Raw genomic sequence first — 19,441 nt, forward strand, 5'->3', positions numbered from 1 at the left:
GGAGGGTAGCCACGGTGGCGCAGCGGGTAGAGCTGCTCCCTCACAGCGCCGACAGACCCGCCGCGCTTGATCCTGACCTCCAACGTGCAAACTCCACGCAGACAGCGCCCGAGGTCAGGATGGAACCCGGGTCTCTGGTGCTGTGAGGCAGCAGCTCCCCTGCACCCATATTAAACTGATAACAACGGATACCCAGCCAAGAAGGGCATCTCTCGTGGTGCGGTGAAATCCTAGGCCACACTTCTCCAATCCCCGCTTGCTGTAGACAAGCCTGCTCAAAGTAAGCCAGAGCTCGTCACTAGGGTGGCACAGTGGTAGAGTTGCTGCCTCACACCGCTGGAGACCCAGGTTTGATCCTGACTACGGGTAACATAGAAACATAGACAATAGGTGCAGGAGTAGGAGCCTGCACCGCCATTCAATATGATCATGGCTGATCATCCAACTCAGTATCCCATCCCTGCCTTCTCTCCATTCCCCCTGATCCCTTTAGCCACAAGGGCCACATCTAACTCCCTCTTAAATATAGCCAATGAACTGGCCTCAACTACCTTCTGCGGCAGAGAATTCCATAGATTCACACTTTCTCTGTGTGAAAAAAGTTCTTCTCATCTCGGTTTTAAAGGATTTCCCCCTTATCCTTAAGCTGTGACCCCTTGTCCTGGACTTACCTAACATCGGGAACAATCTTCCTGCATTTAGCTTGTCCAACCCCTTAAGAATTTTGTAAGTTTCTATAAGATCCCCCCCTCAATCTTCTAAATTCTAGCGAGTACAAGCCGAGTCTCTCCAGTCTTTCTTCATATGAAAGTCCTGACATCCCAGGAATCAGTCTGGTGAACCTTCTCTGTACTCCCTCTATGGCAAGAATGTCTTTCCTCAGATTAGGAGACCAAAAGGGTACGGAGTTTGCACGTTCTCCCCGTGACCGCATGGGTTTCATCCCACATTCCAAAGATGTGCAGGTTTGTAGGTTTAATTGTCTTCTGTAACTTGTAGATTGTCCCTAGTGTGTTGGGCGGTGCTAGTGTGCGGGGATCGCTGGTCGGCACGGACTCGGTGTTTCCGCGCGGAGTTTGTACGTTCTCCCCGTGACCGCGTGGGTATTCTCCAGGTGCTCTGGCTTCCTCCCACATAGCAGATGAATTGGCTTCTGTAATTTGTCCCCGGTGTGTAGGATGGTGTTAGTGTACGGGGAGGAGATCGCTGGCCAGTGTGGACTCGGTGAGCGCTCTATCTCACAATGAAACTAAACTAATCCTGAACATAGACACACAAAGCTGGAGTAACTCAGCGGGTCAGGCAGCATCTCTGGAGAAAAGGAATAGGTGACGTTTCGGGTCGAGACCCTTCTTCACACTGAGGATCAGGGGGGAGGGAAATGAGAAATATAGATGGTGATGTAGAGAAATATAGAAGTATGAATATGCAGAAAGTAACGGTGATCAAGGGAAGGTGGAGCCCACAATGCTCCATTGTTGGTTGCGGGCTACGTGATAACGTTGTACTGGCAGTGAAACTCAGCCGGACGACAGTGAAACTAGGACGATGACTAGGGTGGGGGAAGGGGCGGAGAGAGAGAGGATGCAAGGGCTCCTTGAAGTTCGAGTGACTAATCCCGCGGGAAGGTTTCATTCCGTACCTGATGTAGGCCTCGATGCTGCTGGGTCCCTCTATCTGATCCTTGGTCAGGTAGGTGTTATGCGAGGACGAGATGTAATATTGATTGAGCGGCTTGGTCATGTCCTGGTAAACCTGGTTGTGATCCGCGTTGAAAATATCCGCTTCCGGCGACATGAGGAAGAACAGGAAGCCGTCCTTGGTCATGAATAAATCGTCCCTCGCTGACAACAAAACAAGGTGCCGTTACTAACGTTCATGTCACATCCACAACGCGTTTATGATGCTTCTGCTAGTGAGAGAGTCCAGGACTAATAGCTCTGATAGTCCCACTGTACGAGTTCATTCCAAGAGCTCTCCCGAGTTTAAAAAAAAAATCAAACTCGTGGTAAGCACGGAGAATGAACGTAGCGGGTACGTCGGAGCTCGGGGACGTCTCTTAACGCTAATGGCAGGTACTCGGGAAGACTCGCTAATGGCCGGTACTCGGGAAGACTCGCTAACGGCAGGCAAGCACGGGAAGACTCGTGAAGAGTTTTTGCAACATGTTGAAAAATGTCCACGAGAGCCCCGAGTACCGACGAGCTGCCATTTTTCCCGTAAATCTCTGAGTTCAAATCAGGGCAAAATCGGGAGAGCTCTTGGAATGAACTCGTACCGTGGGACAGGGCTATAAAGGTCACAGCCTCAGAATTAAAAGGCGTTACTTTAGGAAGGAGATGAGGGGGAATTTCATTAGCCAGAGGGTGGTGAATCTGTGGAACTCATTGCCACAGAAGGCTGTGGAGGCCCTCAGTGGATATTTTTAAGGGGGATATTGATAAGATTCTTGATTAGTCCGGTTGTCAGTAGCTATGGGGAGAAGGCAGGAGAAGGATAGACACAAAATGCTGGATTAACTCAGCGGGACGGACAGCATCTCAGGTGAGAAGGAATATTGAAGTTTTGGGTCGAGACCCTTGTTCAGACTGATGAAGGGTCTCGACCCAAAACGTCACCCATTCCTTCTCTCCAGAGATGCTGCCTGTCCCGCTGAGTTACTGCAGCATTGTGTGTCTAAACTCTGTAAATGTACTGCAATTAGGAAAGCAACCAGCTCTATGTTAGCCTCCATGGCAAGAGGAATTGGGAACAGGGAAGTATATGGTTTATGTAGATTAATTGGCCTCTGTAAATTGCCCGTTAGTGTGTACGGAGTGGATGGAAAAGTGGGATAACATAGAACTAGTGTTCAGGTGGTCAATGGTCGGCGTGGACTCGGTGGACCGAAGCGTTTGTTTCCATGCTGTATCTCTAAACTTAACGAAACTTGAAAGGGGGAAAGTTTAAAGCAGATGTGCGGGGCTTGTGTTTTACACACAGAGTGTGATAAACCATATAACCATATAACAATTACAGCACGGAAACAGGCCATCTCGACCCTTCTAGTCCGTGCCGAACACATATTCTCCCCTAGTCCCATATACCTGCGCTCAGACCATAACCCTCCATTCCCTTCCCATCCATATAACTATCCAATTTATTTTTAAATGATAAAAACGAACCTGCCTCCACCACCTTCACTGGAAGCTCATTCCACACAGCTACCACTCTCTGAGTAAAGAAGTTCCCCCTCATGTTACCCCTAAACTTCAGTCCCTTAATTCTCATGTCATGTCCCCTTGTTTGAATCTTCCCTACTCTCAGTGGGAAAAGCTTTTCCACGTCATCTCTGTCTATCCCTCTCATCATTTTAAAAACCTCTATCAAGTCCCCCCTTAACCTTCTGCGCTCCAAAGAATAAAGCCCTAACTTGTTCAACCTTTCTCTGTAACTTAGTTGCTGAAACCCAGGCAACATTCTAGTAAATCTCCTCTGTACTCTCTCTATTTTGTTGACATCCTTCCTATAATTAGGCGACCAAAATTGTACACCGTACTCCAGAATTGGCCTCACCAATGCCTTGTACAATTTTAACATTACATCCCAACATAAGTACCTGGAACAGGCTTGAACATGATCATGTAGGCAGAACTGGTAGCAGCGCTTAAGCAGCTTTTAGAGTATTGTGTTCAGTTCTGGGCACCATCTTATCGGAAAGATGTTGCCAAGCTGGAAAGGGTTCAGAGAGAAGATTTACGAGGAGTTAAAGAGGGAACTGCAGATGCTGGAGAATCGAAGGTTACACAGAAAAGCTGGAGAAACTCAGCGGGTGCAGCAGCATCTATGGAGCGAAGGAAATAGGCAACGTTTCGGGCCGAAACCCTTCTTCAGACGAGGATGTCGCAGGACTAGAGGGTGTGAGCTACAGGGAGAGGTTGAGTAGGCTGGGTCTCTATTCTGTGGTGCCCAGGAGGATGAGGGGTGATCTTATAGAGGTGTAAAAAATCATGAGAGGAATAGATCGGGTAGATGCACAGAGTCCCTTTCCCAGAGTAGGGGAATCGTGGACCAGAGGACATAGGTTTAAGGTGAAGTGGAAAAGATTTAATAGGAATCTGAGGGGTAACTTTTTCACACAAAGGGTGGTGGTTGTATGGAGCAAGCTGCCAGAGGAGGTAGTTGAGGCTGGAACTATCCAAATGCTTAAGAAACAGTTAGACAGGTACATGGTAGGACTGGTTTGGAGGGATATGGACCAAACGCGGGCAGGTGGGACTGTTAGTGTAGTTGGGACAAGTTGGTCGGTGTGGGCAAGTTGGGCTGAAGGGCCTGTTTTGACTATGACTATGATCGGCAGAGGGTGGAGGGACACCTTGTGCCTTACACATGTTTGAGTTATGAGTTTTTAAAATGACGGCTAGTTCCTCGAATACCAAAGCTTGCATTACTTGCTGGTATTTAAGGAATAACGTGCTCCAGTTTACAGCTGACAGCGTGGTCGTGTATACGTTTAATTTACATGTTTCTGAATCAGGCGCTGCTTTTCAAGCACGTAAACACATGCAAAACACAAGGTGTCTCACCCACAACAATGGTTTACTTGCTTGTATCATATATGCAATACATATTATTACAATCTGTAATACATGTATAACTGTGTGTACACACATATACACACAGATATAGACACAGACAGTGCCCTCCATAATGTTTGGGACAAAGACCCATCATTTATTTATTTGCCTCTGTACTCCACAATTTGAGATTTGTAATAGAAAAAATCACATGTGGTTAAAGTGCACATTGTCAGATTTTAATAAAGGCCATTTTTACACATTTTGGTTCCATGAATCGCAGACATCAACCAGTCATTTCATGCAAAGGATATGCAACAAAATAGTAAACGTGACTACTTTCATTTACATGACATTGCCGTGTCCCAAAATTTCTACACGGTGAAACCAAAATGTATAAAAATGGACTTTACTAAAATCTGACAATGTGCACTTTAACCACATGTGATTTTTTCTGTTATAAATCTCAAGTCAGGTCAAGTCAAGAGAGTTTATTGTCATGTGTCCCAGATGGGACAGTGAAATTCTTGCTTGCTGCAGCACAACACAATATTGTAGGCATAAATACAGAACAGATCAGTGTGTCCATGTACTGTAGAATATATATGCACACATAAATAAACAGATAAAGTGCAATAGGCTGTTACAGTTGAGAGTTTGTTTGAAGTTGTGTTTAATAGCCTGATGGCTGTGGGGAAGCAGCTATTCCTGGACCTGGATGTTGCAGATTTCAGGCTCCTGTACCTTCTACCTGAAGGCAGTGAGTGGCCAGGATGGTGTGGGTCCTTGATGATGCTGGCAGCCTTTTTGAGGCAGCGACTGCGATAAATCCCCTCGATGGTGGGGAGGTCAGAGCCGATGATGGACTGGGCAGTGTTTACTACTTTTTGTAGTCTTTTCCGCTCCTGGACGTTCAAGTTGCCGAACCAGGTCAGCATGCTCTCTATTGTGCACCTGTAGAAGTTCGAGAGAGTCCGCCTTGACATACCGACTCTCCGTAATCTTCTCAGGAAGTAGTGTCGCTGATGTGCTTTCTTTATGATTGCATCAGTGTGCAAGGTCCAGGATAGATCTTCGGAAATATGCACGCCCCGGAATTTGAAGTTCTTGACCCTTTCCACCATGGAGTACAGAGGCAAATAAATAAATGATGGCTCTTTGTCCCAATTATTATATATATGGGTGTTTCTGTAAATACTGCACTCAGTAGTGGTACTGAGGATCTCCAAACCTCCAGGTAATCTTCCTGTTTCTATGTAATATTCCCATCGATTCCTATCCTGTATTTTAAGTAGTGTCGATCATGGTGAATAGCCAAAATAATGAGATGAAGCAAAAATAAATCAATCTGTTTTTACAAAGAAAAATATCAGATATCCCTGTGTTTTCTTGTCTTTTTTGGTGACATTTTTCAAGCAGGATTTCATCAAATCCTTAGGCTCATTTATACCATATAGATTACATTAATTTCGCAATTAAATAACTATATATAAGCCAAATTTGAATTATTTTTTATAATTTATCACATGATCGGATGGTTTTCTGATGCCCCAAGTATTTGCTTCAGAAAGTGAGTAAGTGGCCTGTCCCACTTACATGACCTTTTACAGGTGACTGCCGGCACCCGTCATAGGTCGCCGAAATTTTCAACGTTGAAAATTCAGTAATAATAATAATAATACATTTTATTTATGGGCGCCTTTCAAGAGTCTCAAGGACACCTTACAAAAATTTAGCAGTTAGAGGAAAAACATGTAAGGGGAATGAAATAAATAGTAGAGACATGACTAGTACACAAAGTAAAGACAGAATTCAATACAAAACACAGTATGAGGCAATTAAAGCACAGATGAAAAGGGAGGGGGACGTGGGGCTAAGGATAGGCAGAGGTGAAGAGATGGGTCTTGAGGCGGGACTGGAAGATGGTGAGGGACACGGAATTGCGGATCAGTTGGGGGAGGGAGTTCCAGAGCCTGGGAGCTGCCCTGGAGAAGTCTCTGTCCCCAAAACTGCGGAGGTTGGATTTGTGGATGGAGAGGAGACCGGCTAATGTGGATCTGAGGGACCGTGAGGGTTGGTAGGGGGAGAGGAGGTCAAGAGTCAAGAGTCAAGAGTCAAGAGTCAATTTAATTGTCATTTGGGGGGCCAGATGGTGGAGGGTGAGGATCAGGATTTTGTAGGTGATCCGGTGGGAGATGGGAAGCCAGTGAAGTTGTTTGAGGACTGGAGTGATGTGATGCCAGGATTTGGTGTGGGTGATGAGTCAGGCGGCTGCGTTCTGGACCAGTTGGAGTCGGTTGATGTAGGTGGAGCTGATGCCAAGGAGAAGTGAGTTGCAATAGTCCAGTCGGGAGGAGATGAACGCATGGATGAGCGACCAGAAAGATGCTACGACTCTTTGGAGACCTCTCACCTCACGACCATATGTGACCTGTCATGACCATAGGAGACCTCGCACAACCATACAGCCTGTGGTTGTGACAGGTCTCCAAAGAGTCGTAGCGTCTTTCTGTCTCATTCTGTAGTCTCTCCGTCGTCAATGCTATACCGTTTTTATTGTGCACTTTTTTTTTATTTTTTTATTTTTTAAAATATTTTATTTTATTAGAAGTAAGTACAGTCATATGGCACCAAAGCGCCTAATGTATATTTTCATAATACATTTTATGTACAACTTCTTTTTTTTTTTTTTTTGTTACATTGAAAAAAGATGAGAATAAGAAAAAGAAGTTAGATAGTAAAGGATAGAAAGATGTGAAATATATAGTGTGTGAAGAAAGAAAACAAGTAAATGAAGAAAGTTGAGAGAAAATAGTGAAAAGAAAAGGAGATCATTATTTATAATCTTGACCAACCCTCGTCCAGTCCTGAAACAGTTATTTTTTACAATTGTGTTGCACCATATGATTCCAAAAAAACGACGAATGGAGACCAACTCGTTATGAATTGGTCTGATTTATCCATTAGGAGGAATCGCATTTCCTCAATATGAGCGGTGTCCAACATACATGCAATCCATTTATTTTGCACTTATCACGATTATTTTTAAATTCAAACAATGTGGTTGTAATGACCCTGACCTGAACTACGGGCCTCTTGGTGGTTTCCGTGCTGACATATTGTATTGGAGCTTAGAAGTCAGTATAAGAGACAGTATCTTCCTTCCTTCTGTCTGCAGTCCGTCTGTCCGTTTGTCTTTTTCTGTTTTGTTTTCTCTTGTCCCGTTTTTACAGTTTATTTTGGTTTATTTAGTTGTGTGTGTGTGGGGGTGTAACATGTTTTTTGACTCTTCCTTCGGGTGGATGCGACCTTTCCTGCCGTATCCCCCGTCTCCATGTCCGTCTGCGCCGAGGCCTATCGCGGAGCTGGCGGCCTCCAACTGGGACCGACCTCGAGGCTGCGGAGGCAGAGCCAGGATTTACCAACGCGAGGCTGGCCGACTTTGGGACTGTGGTGGCGTTGCGACCCAACTTCCGACCCGACTTTGGAGCCTCGGAGGCTGGGCCGCGGGCCAGTGGATGACATCATCGTCGGGAGCTCACAGGTCACAGGTTGGTGACCTGTTTTTCCGGAGCTCCCTCAACAGCAGCTTCGTCCGCTGGACTGGAGGGCGGCAGCTTCAACCGCCCCAGGACGCGGAGTTTGAACCGGCCCGTTCGCGGAGCTCGGATTCAGCCACGGGACTTGCTTAACATTACCCGGCGGGGTCACAACATCGGAGGCCTGGATCGCCTCAGCGCAGAGGGAGAGCAAGGAGGGAAGAGACAATGGCTTTGGGACTTTAAACTGTGTTGAGTGTTTGTTATTTATTCTATGTTATGACTGCAGGCTAAACCATTTTGTTGCACTGAAAAGTGCAATGACAATAAATTGAATCCAATCCAATCCAAATCCAATCCAGTATCCTAGTGGTCACATTATGGGTACGTTGTGTTCTGTGTAACACTGTGTTCACTTTAGTTTTGAAAGTAAATATGCAGGTACAGCAGGCAGTGAAGAAACCTAATGGCATGTTGGCCTTTATAACAAGAGAAGTTGAGTACAGGAGCAAAGAGGTCCTTCTGCAGTTGTACAGAGCCCTGGTAAGACTACACCTGGAGTATTGTGTGCAGTTTTGGTCTCCAAATTTGAGGAAGGACATTCTTACTATTGAGGGAGTGCAGCGTAGGTTTACAAGGTTAATTCCCGGGATGGCGGGACTGTCATATGTTGAAAGAATGGAGCGACTGGGCTTGTACACTCTGGAGTTTAGAAGGATGAGAGGATATCTCTTTGAAACATATAAGATTATTAAGGGATTGGACACGCTAGAGGCAGGAAACATGTTTCCAATGTTGGGGGAGTCCAGAACCAGCGGCCATAGAATAGTGGGTAGGCCATTTAGAACGGAGATGAGGAAACACTTTTTCACGCAGTGAGTTGTGAATCTGTGGAATTCTCTGCCTCAGAAGGCAGTGGAGGCCGATTCTCTCGATGCTTTCAAGAGAGAGTTAGATGCAGCTCTTAAAAATAGCGGAGTCAGGGGATATGGGGAGAAGGCAGGAACGGGGTACTGATTAGGAATGATCAGCCATGATCACAGTGAATGGCGGTGCTGGCTCGAGGGGCCGAATGGCCTCCTCCTGCACCTATTGTCTATTGTTTGCTTGGAATCAGTGGTTAGTAAAAATCTGTTTGCACTTTTTTGTTCTTTTCTCGTAACTGTTGCTTCTTGTTAACTATAGAAATTTTTAAATTGTGTTAAACATTCATTGCTTGTTGCTGTGTTGTTGTAAAGTGTGTGCACTGTAGCCAAGGGAATCGCTAGTGATCAGGTCCCAGATAACGCCATGTCTCCTTGAAAGTACGCTCCTGTCTACACAGATGCTTTTGTGCCCGGCAAACTTTGAGTAAATTAACATCAAATTCGATGAAAGGTATTCTTTATGTATAAATTATCTATAATTTATGTATATCATTTTTTTTTAAATTTCCAAAATATTTTATTTTCTAGACACGCACACACGCACACGCACACACACACATAGATATACACACGGATATACACACACACACACACACACACACGCACACACACACACACACACACACACGCACACACACACACACACACACATACGCACACACAAACACACACACACACACACACACACACACAGACACACACACACACACACACACACACACACACACACACACACACACACACACACACACACACACACACACACACACACACACACACAGATACGCACACACACACACACACACACACACACACACACACACACACACACACACACACACACACACACACACACACACACACACACACACACACACACACACACACACACACACACACACACACACACACACACACACACACACACACACACACACACACACACACACACACATACGCACACACACAGATACACACACACACACACACACACACACACACACACACACACACACACACACACACACACACACACACACACACACACACACACACACACACACACACACACACACGTACACACACACACACACACACACACACACACACACACACACACACCCACACACACACACACACACACACACGAACATATACATGTTACAGTGCAGTATGTTTGCATATTTGCTGTGTTGCTGCAAGTTAGGGGCTGCACAGTGGCGCAGCGGTAGAGTTGCTGCCTCACAGCGTCAAAGACCCGCGTTTGATCCCGACTACGAGTGCTGTCTGTGCGGAGTTTGTATGTTCACCCCGTAACCGCGTGGGTTTTCTCAGGGTGCTCCGGTTTCCTCCCACACTCCAAAGCCGTGCGGGTTTGCAGATTAATTGGCTTGGGTAAAATTGTAAATTGCCCCCAGTGTGTGTAGGATAGAGCCAGTATGTGGGGCGATGGCTGATTTGTTGGGCCGAATACAGCCTGTTTCCCTGCTGTATCTCTTTAAAGTCTAAAGTTTAATCCAATGAGGAGATGGCTCTCCATAAAGGTAGTCAACTTTCCAAAAGACACATCTAAAGAAAGGTCCCGGCCCGAATCGTCATCTATCCATTCTAACGTAAACAAGTCAGAACTTCATTGTTCCGTTTTGGGACACATGACAATAAAACACTCTTGGCTTGACGGTTCCAGATAGCACCCGAGAACACGTGACCATAATAACAATGACAATCCCAACCGGAGTTCACAACACTTCAAAATGGCGGCCGGGCCTTACCTTCCACGTTTATCTCGTAGCTCTTGATGAGCTTCGCCGCGTACTCCTGGGTGGCGTTCTCCCTCTGCTCCTTACGTAGGAACTCCGTCAGCTTCTCCATGCTCATCAGGTGGTCCTTGTTGCTGTAGGAGTTAAAGATGGTGGTGATCTCCTCCCGCTCCGTCACCAGCTTGTAGAACTCCTCGATCTCCTTGCCGCTGAGGCTCCCGTCTTTCGACTTGTCGCTCTTCTGCAGGTCGGATGCATTAGCACGGGTGTCAGTGGTTATGGGGAGACAAGGCGACATGGGGAGAATGGGGTTGAGAGGGGAAGATAGATCAGCCGTGATTGAATGGCGGAGGAGACTTGATGGGCCGAATGGCCTAATTCTGCTCCTATCACTTATCATTTCTGCTAGCTACGATGACGGGTTAAATTAATCTCATTAGCAGATACAGAGGGCTGGAATAACTCAGCGAGTCAGGTTGCATCTCAATAGAACTAGTTTAGTTTAGAGATACAGCGTGGAAACAGGCCCTTCAGCTCACAGAGTTTGCGCTGATCAGCAATCGATAGTAATGAAAGCAAACTCAATGCTAGCATTTATTTCAAGAGGGCTTGTGTACAAAAACAGGGATGTGATGCTGAGACTCTATAAGGCGCTGGTCAGGCCACATTTGGAATATCGTGAGCAATTTTGGGCCCCATATCTGAGGAAGGATGTGCTGGCTCTGGAGGGGGTCCTGAAGGAGGTTTACTAGTATAGGATCCCAGGAATGAGTGGGTTAACCTATGATGAGCGTTTGTCGGCACTGGGCCTCTACTCGCTGGAGTTTAGAAGGATGAGGGGGTACCTCATTGAAACGTACAGAACAGTGAAAGGCCTGGATAGAGTGGATGTGGGGAGGATGTTTCCACTAGTGGGAGAGTCTAGGACTAGAGGTCACAGCCTCATAATTAAAGCACGTTCTTTTAGGAAGGAGATGAGGAGGAATTTCTTTAGTCAGAGGGTGGTGAATCTGTGGAATTCTTTGCCACAGAAGGCTGTGGAGGTCAAGTCAGTGGATATTTTTAAGGCAGAGATTGATAGATTCTTGATTAGTACAGGTATCAGAGGTTATGGGATTAGGAGAGAGAGATAGATCAGACATGATTGAATGGCGGAGTAGACTTGATGGGCCGAATGGTCCAATTCTGCTCCTGTCACTTATGACCCGTACGCTAGTTCTATCCTACACACTGGGGGATAATCTTAGAGGATAATTAACCTACAAGCCTGCACGTCTTTGGGAGTGGGAGGAAACCAGAGCACCCAGAGAAAACCCACGCAGTCACAGGGAGAAGGTGCAAACTCTATACAGACAGCACACAAGGTCAGGATTGAACCCGGGTCTGTGCTGCTGTGGGGGTGCGTTTCCACGCTGTATCACTCTATGTCTCGAACCATCAGAGCCCAGGAACCTTTGATCACCAGGGGAGGGAAAGCAGACGGAGAGATGGGGGTACAGTACCGTGAATAGTTCCTTTGCGTACATATCGTCCACGTGAATGTTCATCATTTGCATGAAACGCTTCACTTCATTCAGGGTCATTTTGTTGTCCTTGTCCATGTCGGCCTTCTGCAGGTGAATCTGGAACCATCTGCGGCTTGATTGAAGGAAGCAACTCAACGGAATGCAGAAGAGGGCATCTCCAGTCAAAACACAGACAATAGACAATAGACAACGGGTGCAGGAGTAGGCCATTCGGCCCTTCGAGCCAGCACCGCCATTCAATGTGATCATGGCTGATCATCCCCAATCAGTACCCCGTTCCTGCCTTCTCCCCCATATCCCCTGACTCTGCTATTTTTAAGAGCCCTATCTAGCTCTCTCTTGAAAGCATCCAGAGAACCTGCCTCCACCGCCCTCTGAGGCAGAGAATTCCACAGACTCACCACTCTCTGTGAGAAAAAGTGTTTCCTCATCTCCGTTCTAAATGGCTTACTCTTATTCATAAACTGTGGCCCCTGGTTCTGGACTCCCCCAACATCGGGAACATGTTTCCTGCCTCTAGCGTGTCCAAACCCTTAACAATCTTATATGTTTCACAGAGTGCTGGAGGAATTCAGCGGGCCAGGCAGCATCTAGCCTGTCCAACCCCTTAAGAATTTTGGAAGTTTCTATAAGATCCCCCATCAATTTAGAAGATTGAGAGGGGATCATAGAAACTTACAAAATTCTTAAGGGTTTGGACAGGCTAGATGCAGGAAGATTGTTCCCGATGTTGGGGAAGTCCAGAACAAGGAGTCAGTTTAAGGATAAACATAGAAACATAGAAATTAGGTGCAGGAGTAGGCCATTCGGCCCTTCGAGCCTGCACCGCCATTCAATATGATCATGGCTGATCATCCAACTCAGTAGTATCCCGTACCTGCCTTCTCTCCATACCCTCTGATCCCCTTGGCCACAAGGGCCACATCTAACTCCCTCTTAAATATAGCCAATGAACTGGCCTCAACTACCCTCTGTGGCAGAGAGTTCCAGAGATTCACCACTCTCTGTGTGAAAAAAAGTTCTCCTCATCTCGGTTTTAAAGGATTTCCCCCTTATCCTTAAGCTGTGACCCCTTGTCCTGGACTTCCCCAACATCGGGAACAATCTTCCTGCATCTAGCCTGTCCAACCCCTTAAGAATTTTGTAAGTTTCTATAAGATCCCCTCTCAATCTCCTAAATTCTAGGGAGTATAAACCAAGTCTATCCAGTCTTTCTTCATAAGACAGTCCTGACATCCCAGGAATCAGTCTGGTGAACCTTCTCTGCACTCCCTCTATGGCAATAATGTCCTTCCTCATATTTGGAGACCAAAACTGCACGCAATACTCCAGGTGTGGTCTCACCAAGACCCTGTACAACTGCAGTAGAACCTCCCTGCTCCTATACTCAAATCCTCTTGCTATGAAAGCCAACATACCATTTGCTTTTTTTACTGCCTGCTGCACCTGCATGCCTACCTTCAATGACTGGTGTACCATGACACCCAGGTCTCGCTGCATCTCCCCCTTTCCCAATCGGCCACCATTTAGATAATAATCTGCTTTCCCGTTTTTGCCACCAAAATGGATAACCTCACATTTATCCACATTATACTGCATCTGCCAAACATTTGCCCACTCACCCAGCCTATCCAAGTCACCTTGCAGTCTCCTAGCATCCTCCTCACACCTAACACTGCCCCCCAGCTTAGTGTCACCCGCAAACTTGGAGATATTGCCTTCAATTCCCTCATCCAGATCATTAATATATATTGTAAATAGCTGGGGTCCCAGTACTGAGCTTTGCGGTACCCCACTAGTTACTGCCTGCCATTGTGAAAAGGACCCGTTTACTCCTGCTCTTTACTCCTACTCTAAGAGGGAAATCCTTTGGACCGAGATGAGAAAAATATTTTTCACACAGAGAGATGTGAATCTCTAGAACTCTCTGCCACAGAAGGTAGTTGAGGCCAGTTCATTGGCTATATTTAAGAGGGAGTTAGATGTGGCCCTTGTGGCTAAAGGGATCAGGGGGTATGGAGAAAAGGCAGGGATGGGATACTGAGTTGGATGATCAGCCATGATCACATTGAATGGTGGTGCAGGCTCGAAGGGCCGAATGGCCTACTCCTGCACCTAATTTCTATGTTTCTATGATTGATGAGAACATCTTTTAGATTAGTTTAGTTACGAGATACAGCACGGAAAGCGGCCCTTTGACCCACTGCGTCCACGCTGTCCAATAATCACCTGTTCACACCCCCCCAGGTCCATGTTATCCCAGTTTTATATCCTACACAGTAGGGGCAATTTGACCCTTCTGCAGTCAGAAACAACACCTGCCAATATCGTTTATTTTCGTTTAATAATGTCACGTGCTAACTTTTTTTTTGTAGGGCGCAGTCCAGTCAGAGAAAAGCCGATAGGGTTATAATCAAGCCATCCACAGTGAAAAGAGAAGGAATAACGGGCACAGCATTTAATGTAAGACATACTGTAACATTAAAGTCTGATTTCCCATTTACCAACTACCATTTCCTTCCGCAGATGCTGCCTGACCCACTGGGTATTTCCCGCAATTTGTTTTTTTTGCTCAAGACTTTAGACTTTAGTGATTCAGTGTGGAATCAGGCCCTTCGGCCCACCGAGTCCATGCCGACCAACACTAGTTCTATCCTACACACATTAAGGACAATTTACAATTTACACAGGCCACTTAGCCTGCAAACCCGCACGTCTTTGGAATGCGGGAGGAAACCGGAGCTCCCGGAGAAAACCCACGCAGGTCACGGGGAGAACGTACAGATTCCGTACAGGCAGCACCTGTGGTCAAGATGAAACCCGGGTCTCTGGCGCTGTGAGGCAGCAACTCTACCGCTGCCCCACAGCCTGCCTCCACCGCCCTCTGAGGCAGAGAATTCCACAGACTCACCACTCTCTGTGAGAAAAAGTGTTTCCTTGTCTCCGTTCTAAATGGCTTACCCCTTATTCTTAAACTGTGGCCCCTAGTTCTGGACTCCCCCAACATCAGGAACACGTTTCCTGCCTCTAGCGTGTCCAAACCCTTAATAATCTTATATGTTTCAATGAGATGCCCTCTCATCCTTCTAAACTCCAGAGTATACAAGCCCAGCTGCTCCATTCTCTCAGCATATGACAGTCCCGCCATCCCGGGAATTAACCTTGTAAACCTACGCTGCACTCCCTCAATAGCAAGAATGTCCTTCCTCAAATTAGGGGACCAAAACTGCACACAATACTCCAGGTGTGGTCTCACTGGGGCCCTGTACAACTGCAGAAGGACCTCTTTGCTCCTATATTCGATTCCTCTTGTTATAAAGGCCAACGTGCCATTGGCTTTCTTCATTGCCTGCTGTACTTGCATGCTTACTTTCATAGACTGATGAACAAGGACCCCCAGATCCCGTTGTACTTCCCCTTTTCCCAACTTGACGCCATTTAGATAGTAATCTGCCTTCCTGTTTTTGCTACCAAAGTGGATAACCTCACATTTATCCACATTAAACTGCATCTGCCATGCATCTGCCCACTCCCCCAACCTGTCCAAGTCACCCTGCATTCTCATAGCATATATGGAACAAGCTGCCAGAGGAGCTAGGACATGTACATGGATTGTGTAGGTTTAGAGGGATATGGGCCTGAAGTGGGATAATAAGACTGGGTTAGATGGGGCATCTTGGTCAGCAGGGCCAGTTGGGCTGAATGACCTGTTTTTGTGCAGTCTTGCTCCATTGACCGTCAGGTGGCTGCACTTTGCTCTTTCATCAGCAGAGGGCACCGCTGAGCCGGCTGTGGTTGGATTCTCAAGCATCTCTCAACAAATCTGTTGGACTGCGCACTCACTGCCCATCTTTGTAACCTTATCAGACTGCTTACTTGCGAGACGATTAGCCTCGCTAGAACGTCACCCAAACACGGCTGAAATGGTCACCGTGGGAACACCGACTGGTGCTGACAAAGTCGTAGCGACATGCAGTGTTGAAACAGGCCCTTCGGCCCAACTTGCCCACACCGGCCAACATGCCCCATCTGCACGAGTACCACCTGCCTGCCTTTGGCCCAGATTCCCCTATCCAAATATTTCTTCAATGTTGCGACACTACCTGCCTCAACTACCTCCTCTGCTGGCTCGTTCCATACACCCACCAACCTTTGTGTAAAAAAGTTACCATTTTAAACCTTTCCCTTAAACCTTTGTCCGCTGGTTCTCCATTTCCTCCTCTGGGCAAAAGACTTGCTTACTCAATCTCTTCTTCTCTTGATTCAACCTGTATAAATTCACCCCTTATCCTCCCTGTGCTTCAAGTGCTAGCCTGGCCCATCTATATTCCTTCACCATCACCTTCAAAGGCAGAGCTAACTGGTGGTACAAACCTTGATGATGACCTGCCCACCAGCACATTCCCTCTCTCTGGGTTCTCTGCCAGGTGAAGGGCGATCTTGTAGAGGGGTGGGCAAGTTCAAGTCAAGTTTATTTGTCACATACACATACGAGATGTGCAGTGAAATGAAAGTTGTAGAGTATGGTATGGCAACTGCTCTGTCTATGGCTGGAAGGCATTGCAGAGGGTGGTGAAAATTGCCCAACGCACCACCGGTTCCTCGCTCCCCTCCATTGAGTCTGTCCAAAGCAAGCGCTGTCTGCGGAGGGCGCTCAGCATCGCCAAGGACTGCTCTCACCCCAACCATGGACTGTTTACCCTCCTACCATCCGGGAGGCGCTACAGGTCTCTCCGTTGCCGAACCAGCAGGTCCAGGAACAGCTTCTTCCCGGCGGCTGTCACTCTACTCAACAACGTACCTCGGTGACTGCCAATCACCACCACCACCCCCCCCCCCCCCGGACACTTATTATTATTTATTCAAATCGTTTGCTATGTCGCTCTTCCAGGGAGATGCTAAATGCATTTCGTTGTCTCTGTACTGTACACTGACAATGACAATTAAAATTGAATCTGAATCTTGAATCTGAATCTGTGTGTCGGGTCGTGGGTGGGATAAACGGGGTGAGTGCACACAGTCTGTGTGGAGTTTGCACGTTCTCCCTGTGACCACATTGGCTTCCTCCGGATGCTCCGGGCTCCTCCCACATCCCAAAGGCGTGCGGATGTGCAGGTTCATTAGCCCTAGCGTGCAAGGGGGTGGATGACAAAGTGGGATCGCAGGAAACTCGCGTGAACGGGTGATCGATGGTTGGCTTCAAGCCGGTGGGCAGAGGAGTTGGGTTCCATGCTGTTTCTCCAAACTGAAACCAAAGGAGACACAAGGAAGTGCAGATGCTTGGATATTGAGTAACAGACAAAGTGCTGGAGTAACTCAGCAGGTCATGCCGCATCTGTGGAGGGAATGGAGAAGGGTCCCGACCTGAAATATCACCTATCCATTGCCCCCACAGATGCTGCCTGACCTGCTGAGTTATTCCAGCACTTTGTAATTTCCGCAACATGTCAGCAGCAAGTTGGGCCGAAGGGCCTGTTTCAACACTGTATGACGTCTTGAGTAAACTAAACAATTTAATTCCACTCTCAATACAACTCAATTCAACTCAATTCATTTCAACCCAAATCAACTTTGTACTTTAAACTAAAATGGTCCGATCCCTGACACGGGACGTGAACTCACGACCCTCCGCAAGTGGGTTAGGATGGTGAAGATGAGACCTAGCCCAGCAACCCTCCACCCTGTTGCCATAGCCGCTGAGAGATCGTGTGACCTCCTCACTCCAGGCCTCACACGGCAGGGATGGCCGGCTCAGGACAAAGTGCCGTGGGTAGTAAACAGAGCAAGGCTCCGTGCAGAGTTTGGCCGGGATCCAGGGGAGCTTTGATCAATCAGGGCCAGGTGGCTGGATCACATCGCTGTGCACACTGTGGGTTTCTACGGAGCTGGGGTTTGTTAAACCCATCGAACGCTGCGATGACACAAGTTACTCCAACAATAATCAAGGACCAGTCTCACCCCCGGTCACTCCCTCTTCTCCCCTCTCCCATCGGACAAGAGGTACATTGTCACTGACAATGACAATTAAAATTGAATCTGAATCTGTACAGAAGTATGAAAACGCACACCTCCAGATAAACAACAGACAATAGACAATAGCTGCAGGAGTAGGCCAATCGGCCATTCGAGCCAGCACCGCCATTCAATGTGATCATGGCTGATCATCCACAATCAGTACCCCGTTCCTGCCTTCTCCACATATCCCTTAACTCCGCTATTTTTAAGAGCCCTATTTAGTTCTCTCTTGAAATTCAGGGACAGTTTCATCCCAGCTGTTATCAGGCAACTGAACCATCCTACCACCAACTGGTGGAGCGGTCCTGACCTCCCATCTACCTCATTGGAGACCCTCGGACTATCTTTAATCGGACTTTACCTGACTTTATCTTGCACTAAACATTATATCCTTTATTGTGTATCTGTACACTGTGGACGGCTTGATGTAATCATGTATTGTCTTCCCGCTGACTGGATAGCACGCAACAAAAACACTGTACCTCGGTACACATGACAATAAACAAAACCTTGTGATGTTAGTTCATTTTTGAGATTGGCTGAATCTGGCCAAGGTTAGTTTAGTTTAGTTTAATTTATTATTATTACAAGTACAGAGCTCTTGTAGAGATGTCAGGGAGATTATATTAGGTGAATGCCCAGTCTTTTTCGCAGGGCTGGGGATTCAAACATTAGAAGGCATAAGTTTATAGACAATAGACAATAGGTACAGGAGGAGGCCATTCGGCCCTTCCAGCCAGCACCGCCATTCAATGTGATCATGGCTGATCATCCACAATCAGTACCACGTTCCTGCCTTTCCCCCATATCCCCTGACTCCGCTATTTTTAAGAGCCCTATCTAGCTCTCTCTTGAAAGCATCCAGAGAACCGGCCTCCACCGCCCTCTGTGGCAGAGAATTCCACAGACTGTGTGAAATAGTATTTCCTCATCTCTGTTCTAAATGGTTTACCCCTGGTCGGCGCGGACTCGGTGGGCCGATGGGCCTGTTTCCGCACTGTATCTGTAAGCTGGACTAAACTTTATTTCATTCGAGATAATAGTGAGATACCTGTTGCCTAACAGCTCCAGAGATCTGGGGAAAAAGATGCCTCTGAGGTTCCTATTAATTTGTTTCCC

The 19,441-nt window shown here is 47.0% G+C and overlaps 1 protein-coding gene across 4 annotated transcripts in view; it reads right to left on the reverse strand.

Annotated features, from left to right (window-relative positions):
- The window catches only part of plcd1a (phospholipase C, delta 1a), a 173,268-nt gene that overhangs the window by 36,162 nt on the left and 117,665 nt on the right, over positions 1-19,441 (reverse strand). For all 4 annotated transcript variants that reach the window (XM_055649035.1, XM_055649028.1, XM_055649044.1 and 1 more), the window contains 3 exons: positions 12,284-12,413; positions 10,794-11,022; positions 1,643-1,844 (listed from right to left, as the gene is read on the reverse strand). In XM_055649035.1, the coding sequence (XP_055505010.1) occupies positions 1,643-1,844; positions 10,794-11,022; positions 12,284-12,413 (561 nt within the window). The remainder of the gene's footprint in view (positions 1-1,642; positions 1,845-10,793; positions 11,023-12,283; positions 12,414-19,441) is intronic.

This window comes from Leucoraja erinacea, chromosome 2 (genome assembly GCF_028641065.1).
Source record: "Leucoraja erinacea ecotype New England chromosome 2, Leri_hhj_1, whole genome shotgun sequence".
NCBI lineage: Eukaryota > Metazoa > Chordata > Chondrichthyes > Rajiformes > Rajidae > Leucoraja > Leucoraja erinaceus.